This window comes from Zea mays, chromosome 9 (genome assembly GCF_902167145.1).
Source record: "Zea mays cultivar B73 chromosome 9, Zm-B73-REFERENCE-NAM-5.0, whole genome shotgun sequence".
Taxonomy (NCBI): domain Eukaryota; kingdom Viridiplantae; phylum Streptophyta; class Magnoliopsida; order Poales; family Poaceae; genus Zea; species Zea mays.
Genome location: NC_050104.1, coordinates 140,206,849 through 140,219,147, shown reverse-complemented (window position 1 = coordinate 140,219,147; position 12,299 = coordinate 140,206,849). Strand labels below are relative to the sequence as shown.

General features: G+C 50.2%; 1 protein-coding gene and 1 long non-coding RNA gene across 2 annotated transcripts; both read left to right on the top strand.

Annotated features, from left to right (window-relative positions):
* Nucleotides 1-515: 515 nt before the first annotated feature.
* On the top strand, nt 516-2,651 carry LOC103640335 (transcription initiation factor TFIID subunit 7). The gene is made up of 4 exons (XM_020544146.2): nt 516-681; nt 1,854-1,987; nt 2,075-2,194; nt 2,296-2,651. Exons 1-4 carry the CDS (start codon nt 558-560, stop codon nt 2,389-2,391), a joined length of 474 nt encoding a protein of 157 aa, XP_020399735.1. The 5' UTR covers nt 516-557; the 3' UTR covers nt 2,392-2,651.
* A 1,896-nt stretch (nt 2,652-4,547) lies between these two features.
* Nucleotides 4,548-6,062, top strand: LOC103643518 (uncharacterized). The gene is made up of 4 exons (XR_002265231.1): nt 4,548-4,637; nt 5,233-5,323; nt 5,587-5,660; nt 6,025-6,062. It is a non-coding gene; the product is annotated as an uncharacterized lncRNA (long non-coding RNA).
* Nucleotides 6,063-12,299: the final 6,237 nt, after the last annotated feature.

The following is a 12,299-nucleotide window of genomic DNA, read 5'->3' as shown; positions in this document are numbered from 1 at the left end:
GAGAGCCGTCCTCATCCCCACACGCTCCTCTATCCGTGACAACTCCTTCTGTCATCTCCGCCACTCGTCCAACACCATCATCCCCATTCCCGCACCCTCCTCCCTCCACCTCTTGCTCCACGCTCCATCCCCACGCCCAGCGTGCGTGCCTTGTCGCCCCCGTCGCGGCCGCGGCCTTGGCAGCGTCGACGACCTCCCTCAACTTCCCCACCACGGGCACCGTCCTGGGGAACTGCATGGTGCGCTCATCGTCAGATCCAGGACCAAGGTCAGGTGCGCTCATCGTCAGATCCAGGACCAACTGACCAAGGTCAGCTGCAACGTATTCAAGGCATCCGAGGGCAGGCTTTGCATCATCAGTGTCGTGAACGGTGTCGAACAGTGAGTCGGTGAGTTTATCTCCTTCCGGCCTTACCTATTCTCGATCTGCTCTGCTCCCTTAGTTCTTGTTCCTTTATTTTCCTTGTTCCCCACTGTCTCTTCCTGATTAGTGTTATTTCGCTTGAGTAAGAGATCCCTAAGTTTCGATCCACTGTCCCAGTGGATTTGGGACTGCGATGGAGGAGCAATTCATCCTCCGCGTGCCGCCATCCGCCGCAGAGCGGATCGAGCGCCTCATGAATGAATCTGCCGCCTCCTCCTCCAACCCCGACGAGGCCTCCCTGGACCTCTCCTTCTCAGGTTACTTTACCCCATTTCCCCCGTCTCTCATCCTCGAATCCTACCCCCTTTCTCCGAAAACCTAGCGTGTGGCAAGAAGCCCCTTCGGAAACCGCGGTTCATGAATTTGCTGCTCGGGAATTATGTGCCTGTAGACTTTTAAACGGAATTCAGAAGTCAGGTCAGGTGCAGTGGGGCTTCCAAGCGCCGGGAACGCGTGAGGCTGGTAACCGGTTGTATGTGGGGGCTTCCAAGGCGCTGGCGATGCGTGAGGTTGTATGTGGGGGCTTCCAAGGCGCTTGCTCCAGACTTTGTGGTGATAGGTTTATGTGTGGTGCTAGACTGTTGGTTTATTATTCAATTGGTGTTGGGATTATTGACTTAGCATGGATCAGCTTCCTTGTGAATTTAAGAGATTAGTCATTTGGAAATTCCTTGAAGTGCTTAAGTATTTATAGGTTAGTCGATCAGAATAATAGGGTTCTTTCATAATCGACAGTCAAAGCAAATCTGAACAAAACATTCCAAGCTTGTGTTCTGGTTCAAGGTAGCAGTTTCAGCAATCTGATTGCTTTACCTTTAGATAAGCCTTGATGTTAATCACGTACTGAAGATCCATTTACTATGGGATGCATTGGTCAATATTTAGCAGCTGATGTAATAATTTAATGGTGAATAATTCAAAAATTAGGAATCCAAGTGTAGTGCTTCATGCTTTTGTTAATTGTACTTTGCAAATCATGTTTCCCTATGTTTAATGATTTCTCTCTTCTCCTACATAAGATGTTTGGGAGCATTACTTGGCTCACATATGCTTCATGCAGCACATTCTCTGATTCAGATGAAATCATGAAATAGTTAGATTGTTGTTGGTAGTCTCAGAAATAACTCAAGATCAGTAACTAAGTATGACCCCAAAGAGTTAAATCTATTTCACGTTGGGCATGGTAAGTCCTTATTGGAAGCTTTTAGCTTGAGAGTTTGTTTTTAGGAATTTTTAGCTTCAGAGTGAGGCAAAGATTATATGTGATTCATTGGATATTATATCCACTATGTGCATCACAGCGAAACACTATGGTCCCTCTTATTTGTGAGCATATAACTTGAACTCTACGCTAGACTAGATATGTATTAAGAATCGAAATTTTGAACTGTTCCCTTCTTGTGCGTTGATGAGATATTTGTTCCTACAGAGGATGGAACAAATGGCACATTTATGATCGGTAATGAGAGCTTTCCTGCATCTCTCTTGGATCTACCTGCTGTGGTGGAGTCATACAAAACATATGATGATTCTGTACTAATTAAAACTGCTGATGTTGGTCAGGTAAAAGTGCATGTTTAATGTATGTCACCTGTTTATTTATTAAATTTCGTATCTTCAAATCGTCCACTGGAAAACAAACTAAAACAGATGATTATGGTAAGAGAAGAAAATGATCCTGCTCCAGAAGGAGTTGAGTACAAGCATGGGCTTACTCCTCTAATGAGGGATGCACGCAGGCGACGTTTCCGTAGAGAACCAGACTTGAACGTAATAAAATTTATTGCCCTCTAGCTCTACCTGTTACCCAGTTCATGTTCATAGAAACACTTCTAGGTGGAACCCTGATTATTCCTTGTACAATTTTGCAGGCAGAGCTGGTTAACCAAGTTGAGAAGCATCTTATCAGTATCATGCATGGAGTATCTATCAGTATCCTTTTATTTTCTTCTCTTGCCACTTGCTAAATGGTAACATGTGTTGTATTCTAGCAGCTGGGGAAAAATGGTATATAGTACTCTTTTTTACTATTTATTTAGGTAATAGTTTTCTCAGTATTTTTCTGGCTACTAACGTTGGTTGACAAACGGTTTGTCTACATGGAGTTCCCTCCCTTTTTGACAAGCACAATGACGTGTTTCTTTGAATCTTGTCTGTATAGTGGTTTCAGATAGATGTTTTGAAAGCTACACTTGAACACCAGTTATACTTCTGAATTGGTTGCTTATCTATCTTTACTACTATTAAGGCTGTAAGGGGTAGGCTGCCTCCCCTGGTTCTGCCTTCGGTGAATCTGCACCGTCCGCTCGCTTCCGTAAATCTACACCGTCCGCCCGCCCACGCCCATGTTCGTCCCCCCGCCTCCCCGCTGTAAGGGGTAGGCTATAAGGGGTAGCTCAGCTGTAATGGTTTTGACCATTGTTTTCTATTCTTGTGCTGTTGAATTGCATCTCTATATTTTTCTTTATAGTATCTGATGGCGAAACCTCGAAACAATCTTAGAACACATTTCGACACATTGCTAGCAGCACTTTGAGTGATAAGTATATTATTTTCTAATGATGCTGCAATTATGCTTCTATTCTACAAGGTGTGATGGCAGCTGAGCTATGTTTCTTCAACTAACCAAAAGTACACTCGTGGAAATGAAAATGTGTTTGATGCCTTTTTTTGCTGCGCTACGCGCTGCGCAGGTGGATTCTTTCATGGTGTTCGCAGTCTAAGTTTTGGGGTTGACCTTCAAGAAATAAGGCTGATGGGTGTACTGCAGGTATATGTAATGCATGTTTCTGTTATGAGCTATGTATTTTGTCCATGGACAAGATAAAACTGGTGTTTGGTAAGTATGTATGTAAAACTGATGCCTCGCATTCTTGATTGCAGAGAATTGCAATAGCTTATCTGTTGACCGCCCTCCGTGAGATTTGGATCAGAGGAGATGTAGATGTAGACTATGGATACGATTTGTTTAAGCGATACCGCTACTAGCTGTGAGTTTAGTTAGACCAAAAGTACTCCCCTTTCTGCACTATGGGAAGGATCACGAGCCATTTTGTTCGTAGGCGCAGTCGTGGCGATCACATACAAGTCCCTGTTGTACGGTATCTATGTTCCTGACTGGGAGTACCAGACATCAGCTCCTGGCTCCACAGAGAAGCATTTCTTTGTAGGTTCTACTTCATCATTTCTTTATGCTAAGAGGTTTTATTACTAATGAGCTTCGAATTCGCAATCTTTCTTACTTAGGTGAAATGTGGAGTAAGAGGTGACACCAGCCCAGGCTGCAATGCGGTTGGCATGATCGATCGTAAAATCCTGGGCATCTAGCATCTCTACGGCCGACCTATTTATGCATGATCCAAGGTTCTTTTTTTGTTTAATAGCATTTCTATTCCTTTTTCTTCAGGAGACTTCTCTGCCTCTTGTCCGTACGATCTCTGATTTCTGTTCTCCTATGGCAGCAATGCAGCATCCACTCGCCACAAAATGGGCCCCTTCCTCCTGATGCGCCCTCTTGGTGCCAGGCCCCTTTTGACCCCCATCTTACAACGTGGTGGACGAGGAGGACGAGCCGGCGGCGGTGGCAGAAGTCGGTCTCGGGCCACGATGGCGTCGAGCGCCGGCGACGCGTTGTCGTCGTTGGGGAAGAACGAGTCCTACCTGTGTGCTAACAAGGTCGACCTCGAGAGCCTAGACATCTAACTGGACAACAGGCGCTGATCCTGCTCGCTCACCCTCGGCCCGCTGCCAACCGCCCCCAAGGTGCCCGCTGGTGTCTCCGCCAAACGTGCCTTCCCAGGCCCCGCCCAGCGCCCTGTCGCTGCCTGGGCTACCGATGACAAGCAGGCCTTCATCGTCGGCCGCCAAGTAAGACCCCGCTTTGATATTCGCCGCAGGCACGCCTTACCGTTTCTGCCCAGAGTTGGACTTGTATGTCACTGCGGACTGAGCTGACTGATGCGGTGATGTTGATTTGTGCAGAGCGCAGGTGGTGGGATGGCCACCCGTGCAGAACTACCGAAAGAACACCCTCGCCGCGAGCTCCTCCAGGAGAAAGGCACAGGCAGAGGACACCGCGTCCACAGCTCAGACCATGTACGTGAAGGTCAGCATGGACGAGCGCCCTACCTCAAGATGGTGGACATCAAGATGTACTCTAGCTACGAGGACCTCTCCATGGCGCTTGAGAAGATGTTCAGCTGCTTCATCACTGGTGAGTACTGTTCGGTTCTATGCTTCTGTCTAATGCATTTCCCTCTTGTAAGTACTGCATCGTCCAATGCCATTTCTGCTAGAGAATTGTCAAGCTACAGATAATTCTAACAAGTAATTAATGATTTTTATGGAACTTTATATTTGTGGCTTATATATTTCCTTGACTATATAGGGTTTGCAACTAACACCACTTAGTTGACCTAAATGTGCATTCATTTTGCATGATTTATTAGCTTATAACGGAAGACTTCTGTTCCACTAACTTGCTTGGATGGTTTTGATGAATCTTTGCTTCCTTCAATAATAGATGATCTCTTCTTTCCTTTTCTTTGAGCGCAATTCATCTATTTGAAATAGCACAATACTGTAGCTCAAATGCTACAAACAGCATTCATCAAGCAAGTAGGCTGTTGCTAACCTTTTTTCTGGACAATTTGTTGCATGATACATAAGAATCTGGTCTCGTCTTTGGTCTCCCTGTAGTGTGAATACTAAAACTTTATTTCAATACTATATTTGTGGTACTTGCGAACTCCCATTTCTTGCAAGCACTCTTTTTTGTGAAATGCTTATTGATTTGAAGGTGCTTTCAGATCATGTTTCCTTCAACACTACAAGGAACTGGTGAAAATTGGACAATGATGAAGACCATTTGTGTCACTGAATATCTAAATTACGAAGGAGGTATATGCTATGGATGCTATTCTATTTGTTATTTGCGAATTAATATTTGTCCATTCCATCACGTAAGCTATCAACATTTGCTGAAAACAAAGGTTCTTTACTGTCGAGCATTGGAAGATATGTTTGGCCATTTCCTCAATGTTGATCTTGCACTGCTAGATAATTTAAAAAGGACAGACCCAATACTGGTGGCTCCCACTAAATGTATATTTTTCTGAGTAATCTCATCATCTGTGTATAAACTGTGTCTATCATCTCTGCAGACTATATGCCGCTGCAACCTCTTGAAGACGAGAATGACACTGTTATCAGTTTCTTATATCCTCTAGAACCCCCGGTAAGATTCCTTATTTATTTCAGTGAGTATTACCTAATCGGTGCAAACTGAAATGTAAGGTTGGGGCTGTTTGAAGTTTTCCTCTATTTTGTGAGATTATAATAAACCTGCTCACTGCCTCACTGTGGTTTTCACTTCAAAATTTTTATTAGTTTCTCTTTCCAACATTATTGTATTTGATGCTTCCTAATTTATGCATGCATTTTGATTTCATATAGGTGTAGATTGTTGTCATGCATCATTGTCTGCTTGTTGGGTTGTAGATTGTTATCATTATACATTCTTTGATGGGCACGATAATTCTTATTTATCCTTTTTATGTTGGGTTGTAGGATATATTTATTGACTTTGTGTTATATTACAGGTGAAGCAGGGTAGAACAAGAAGAGGCAGGTTTCAATCTCAAAGTGGACAGCTCTTCGCTGTGGCACTTTTTGATTCGTGATGGTCTCGGATGAAAATCTCGGGCTGAGAAGAATGAACGATATATGCAAAAGCTCACAAGGAGCAGGCTGAGAGAGATGTAAGTACATATGCTTTTCATATCCATATCAACTTGATTATGCTTGCTTTAGTCCATGTCAACACTCAAAACAGTCTACACTCTGGTGTTCATTTCAGAGATGAAATAGACCAAGTAACAGCTCACCTTTGATTATAGCATATCTCACCAACATTTGTTATTATCTAAAATTGTTTTCAACTTTCATATCTCACCACATTTTCAGTCCGTGATTACAGCATGCCTTGGTCCTTTAACTACACTTGCTTGGATGCTAACAACCCACTTGTTTGTTTGGACATTGTGAATTACAGAGAATTTGAGACACTTTAGACTTTGAAATTAAGAGGTGGTCTACTGGAAAACAGGGCAACTTGCGCGCTTTGTTATCAACTTTACAATATGTGGGTTGATGATACTTTTGGTACTGGAGAATGAAGCTAAACTGCATGTGGTTTCTACCCATGGCTCTGCTGCTGCGCTCTTGTAGATTCGTCCGAGTGACAAGAAGGTAACTTGTCCGCACTTGCAATATTGGAACATATCAGTTGGTTTAGCGCAAATATCAATAAGTTCTCATATTTGTGTTCGTTCAACTTCTCATCCACCAATCACCAATGTGGTACACTTACTACTGTGGCCACTTGAATATGCCAGTTCACTGAACAACCTTCGGTCAACATGAGTGCTTGCTCGTGTGCACTTGAACATGCAATTCCTGGCGCATTCTTCTGTAAGTATTTAGTAATACATGATAGTAGTAAAGAGTTTAACCTCTAAGATGTTTTCAGATATGAAAAATGAGTAAAATGGTTATCTATTATTATCCATCTAAAGAATACATGTAATACATGTCAGTGTATGTACTCGTCATACTAAGGCTCATGGTATTAGTAGTTGTTGATAGGATAACACTCATTTTAGCTTTTACTAATTGTCGTCAAAACACTGCTGCAGTTAACGAAGCGGAGCACCTGAACTAGCAGTCACGTCTGCAATATACACACCAACAAAACACTCCTGTAACACTAAACAGTTCATGCATATCCTTGACTGAAGACGATGTTGCAAAGGTTTCAGACATCAGCTTTGATGTTGACAAGAAACAAGATGACGAGTACAATGCTCCTGATGAGTACAACGCAGTGTATAAGTTTGCTTTTGTCGGTGTTTCAACCCCGGGGGGGGGTCCCTGGACCGACGAGTAAATTGTCGCTGCGTGTCCCAGCCCAGATGGGTCGGCGCGAGACAGAGACACAAGGGGGGAAAAACAGTGAGGGGAAACCCGCGGCCTCGTGTTGTCCGGCGCCCAGGGCGGATGCGCTTGCAGTAGGGGGTTACAAGCGCTCGTGAGGGAGAGAGAGAGACAAGGGGCGTTAGGCTGCCCGTTCTCCCGCGCGGCCACCTTTTTCGTATGAGAGCCCTGGACCTTCCTTTTATAGACGTAAGGAGAGGGTCCAGGTGTACAACGGGGGGTGTAGCAGTGTGCTAACGTGTCTAGCAGAGAGGAGCTAGAGCCCTATGTACGTGCCGACGTGGCTGTCGGAGAGGTGTTGGAGCCCTGTTCATGTGGCGTCGTGGCCGTCGGAGGAGCGCTTGAGCCCTGTAGAAGCACAACTGTCGGGGCTGTCGGATCCTTGCTGACGTATCCTTGCTTCCGTAGGGGGCTGAGAACCACTGTTGTCATGGAGCACTCGGGGTGCCATCATTACTTGTTTTACCGGGGCGAGCCAGATGGGACGCCGGTCTTGTTCCCTGTAGCCTGGGCTAGCTAGGGGTAGGGTAATGATGGCCTCCCCTTGTGGCGTGGTCGGCCCGAGCGAGGTGGTGACTCCTCCGAGGTCGAGGTCGAGGTCGAGTCCGAGCCCGGGGGTCGGGTGAGGCGGAGACCGTCTTCCGGAGTTGAGGCTGAGTCCGAGCCCGGGGGTCGGGCGAGGCGGAGGTCGTCTTCCGGAGTCGAGGTTGAGTCCGAGCCCAGAGGTCGGGCGAGGCGGAGATCGTCGTCCGAGGCAAGGTCGAGTCCGAGCCCTGGGGTCGGGCGAGGCGGAGATCGTCGTCCGAGGCGAGGTCGAGTCCGAGCCCTGGGGTCGGGCGAGGCGGAGATCGTCGTCCGAGGCGAGGTCGAGTCCGAGCCCTAAGGTCGGTCGAGGCGGAGATTCCTATGGCACCCGAGGCTGGACTTGGTTGTTGTCAGCCCTACCCTGGCGGGGGGCACAGCAGTCGGAGCAGCGCAGGCGGCGCTGTTTTCCTGTCAGGTCAGTCAGTGGAGGGGCAAAGTGACGGCGGTCACTTCGGCCTTGTCGACTGGAAAGCGCGCGTCAGGATAAGGTGTCAGGCGATCCCTGCATTGAATGCTCCTGCGATCCTGTCGGCTTGGCGAGGCGATATGGCCAAGGTTGCTTCTTCGTGAAGCCTGCCCGAGCTAGGCCTCGGGTGAGTCCCAGGTGCGCCCATTGCTTGAGGAGACCCTCGGGCGAGGCGTGAATCTGCCTTGGTCTTCTGTTCCTGCCCGAGGCTGGGCTCGGGCGAGGCGAGATCGTGTCCCTTGAGTGGACGAAGCCTTAACCGGAATTGCGCCCATCAGGCCTTTGCAGCTTTGTGCTGATGGAGGTTACCAGTTGAGATTAGGAGCCTTGGGGGTACCCCTAATTATGGTCCCCGACAGTAGCCCCTGAGCCTCAAAGGGACTATGGGTACTTGCTTGGAGGCTTTGTCGCACTTTTTGCAAGGGGACCGACCTTTCTTGGTTGCATTTTGTTCCGGTGGGTGCGCGCGAGCGCACCCGCCGGGTGTAGCCCCCGAGGCCTCGGAGGAGTGGTTTGACTCCTTCGAGGTCTTAATGCCTTTCGTGATGGCTCGGCCGGTCTGGTCGTTCCCTCATGCGAACTGGTCGTTGCCCGGGTGCATAGTCAGGTTCCAAGTTCTCGGGTTGGTATGTTGATGCTGTCAACGGTTTGGCTAGAGCCGGGTTTGCGAGAGCAGCCCCCGAGCCTCTGCACAGGGCGAGAGGGCAGTCAAGGGCAGGCTCGGCTTTTTTAATACGCCCCTGTGTTGCCTTTCCGCAAGGAGGAGGGGGGAAAGTGCCATGTTGCCCTCAGTGGGCGCCAAATATGGTGTCTCCAGTGAGTTGCTAACGGGTGATCCGAGTGGGCGCCCGTGCCCCGTTCGATAAGGGTCGGCTAGTGGCCCAGAGGCGCGCTCCAAAAGTACCTGCAGGTGATTTGCCGGACCCGGTCCTGTTCGATAGGGTCCGAGGGCTCGGGGCCTCCCTCTGATGGGATTCCGTTACAGAATCGTTCCTGCTGGTCTCGGAAATGTCCTAGGGTACCTCGGGAGTGTAGCCCGAGCCTTGGTTATGTATCGAACGTACCCAGAGTCATCCCTCACTCTGCGTGCTCTGGGGCGACTGTCGAACCCGTCGGGGGGCCAGTCTACGAACCCCTGATCAGTAGTGGGCGCGGAGCCCGAGTGGCCTGAGGCGGCTGTCGAACCCTTCCGAGGGGCCAGCCTTCGAACCTCTGACCAGTAGTAGGCATGGAGCCTGAGTGCTCTGAGGCGGCTGTCGAACCCTTTCGAGGGGCCAGCCTTCGAACCTCTGATCAGTAGGGGGGCTCGGGGCCCGCTTCCTTCGCGGAGAAGGATCCCTTTCGGAGTATCCCCTTTCCCGGTCCCTGTAGCAAGAGAGAGAAAGGGGAAGAGGAAAAGGATACGAAATTGAACGACGTGGTGCACCTTTTTCGACACGGTCATTATGGCGGAAGTGAAGCGTCGCCCGCTTCGCCTGCCAAAGGTGTCGCCTATCCTGCCACAGAGTTAACGCGACGGGACGAGTGATTCGCGAGGCAGCTGTTGTGCATGCGCGAGTCGTTCGAGGAACGAGACACGGGCGCGTCGTCTTCACGCCGTGGGAGAGAGCTCTCTCGCTGTTCCAGGAGGGGACGTGTGCCGGCAGATGATTTGACTGCTGCTTCCGCCCGCCTGCCACCGCCATTACTGCCGGCCCACTTTTGGCCATGTTGACCGTCGCGCCTTCTCCCGCGGCTGACTGACCCGTGACTAGCGTGCCTGGTTGGCACTGCTGGGCCGTGCGTAGGGTTGCCTCGAGTCGCGGCACCGGTTCCGTAGTCGAGAAGGCGCGGCGCTGGCGCAAGTGGCGCTGCAGTTTTTTGCACGTAGTAACCGGCGCGCCGGTTACATGACGTGTGGGCCTGGGCCTCCATGCTGGATGCGTCGAAGTCGAAAGGGTGCGCCCCCTTAGTGCAGTTGCATGCCGCCTGCATGGCGGTCTGCCCTTTCACCCGCTGGTTTGGGCAAAGACGGAGGAATGCTTGTAACCGCTGGGCAGTTACACGCTCCGCGCGCGGCGGTTTGGCTTCTTCTGTCATGGGGCAGCTTGCATGACGCGTGGGACCCACCCCCCGTGTCGTAGGGGGAAGACCTTGGAGCGTGTTGGTGAAGACTCCGTCCGCGACGGCTGAGGATGCAAGTGGGGAGAGTCGCCTTTAAAAGGAGGGTGACCCCCTTGGATGGTAACCATGTCTTCACACTCCCTTCATGCATCGCGTCCTTCCACCTTCCGAGCCCCCGGATGGGGAGCGCTTGCGTCGCTTCGTCTTGTTGTGGAAGGAGCGCAACCTTGTGGAGGTTGGTACCTTTCAGCCATCGCTCGGCTTCAAGGATTTTTGTCAGGCAGCCCGGCTGCCTCCCCTCGCCGGTGATCACCCAAGACGGTGACCACCAGTTCGATGGTGGGGAGAAGCAAGCCGGGTTGCGGCCTCTGCCCCGCCCTTAGCTTCAAGGATCTTCGTCATCCTTGCTGGGGCGGAGGGCGAGCTGAGCCGGAGCCCTACCTTGGCGTGGGCTGGCATCCCGCTTCTTCCTCCAGCTTCTAGGGGTGGAAACCATCCTCCAGCTCTGCGGAGGAGGCGTCCTCCAGCCATGCAGGGGGAGGTAAACTACTGCTGCCCGGCCAGGGTGCAGCACTCCATCTTCTGTCCGGGCGATGGTGGCCAGCCGCACCGGGGGGTCTCACAACATGTCGTATGTCGTGAGGGCAGTACTCGTGTTCTGGGACGGTCCCATTCTCATTCTTGTGGCAAGGACGGGAGCGAGGACCTACCGGTGCACTTTGGGGCAGCTGGCGCCCACTGGTGCGGTGTTGGCGGACAGGTGGACGCCGCCGTCGGTGCTGAGGTGGTGGCAGCAGCAGGAGAAGTGAGATCACCTAGAGGGGGGGTGAATAGGTGATCCTATAAAACTTAAACTTAAGCCACCAAAAACTTGATTAGGTGTTAGCACAATAATGCCAAGTGGCTAGAGAGGAGTCTCAACAAAACACAATAACCACAAAGATATCAATCACAGAGATGGCACAGTGGTTTATCCCGTGGTTCGGCCAAGACCAACGCTTGCCTACTCCACGTTGTGGCGTCCCAATGGACGAGGGTTGCAATCAACCCCTCTCAAGCGGTCCAAAGACCCACTTGAATACCACGGTGTTTTGCTTTGCTTTTCTATATCCCGTTTGCGAGGAATCTCCACAACTTGGAGCCTCTCGCCCTTACACTAGAAGTTCACAAAGAAGCACGGAGTAAGGGAGGGATGAGCAACGCACACAAGACACAAAATCAGAATGTCAACACGCACACAAGTCGCAACAAGAGCTCGCAACACAACCCGACGAGTTCACAACTCAACTAGAGCTCTAGATGCTATCACGAAGAAACAAATGCGTGGAATCGAAGTCTTGGTGCTTAGGAATGCTTTGAGTATGCTTGGTGTTCTCCTCCATGCGCCTAGGGGTCCCTTTTATAGCCCCAAGGCAGCTAGGAGCCGTTGAGAGCATTCCAGGAAGGCTGATCTTGCCTTCTGTCGCCTGGCGCACCGGACAGTCCGGTGCACCACCGGACACTGTCCGGTGCGGATTTGTTTCCTTGTTTGGCGAAGTCGACCGTTGCTGATTGAGAGCCGTTGGCGCACCGGACACTGTCCGGGGCACACCAGACAGTCCGGTGCCCCAATGTGACCGTTGGCTCGGCCACGCGTCACGCGCGGAATCCTCGACCGACCATTGCCCCGGCTGACTGTTGGCTCACCGGATAGTCCGGTGCACCACCGGATAGTCCGGTGAATTTTAG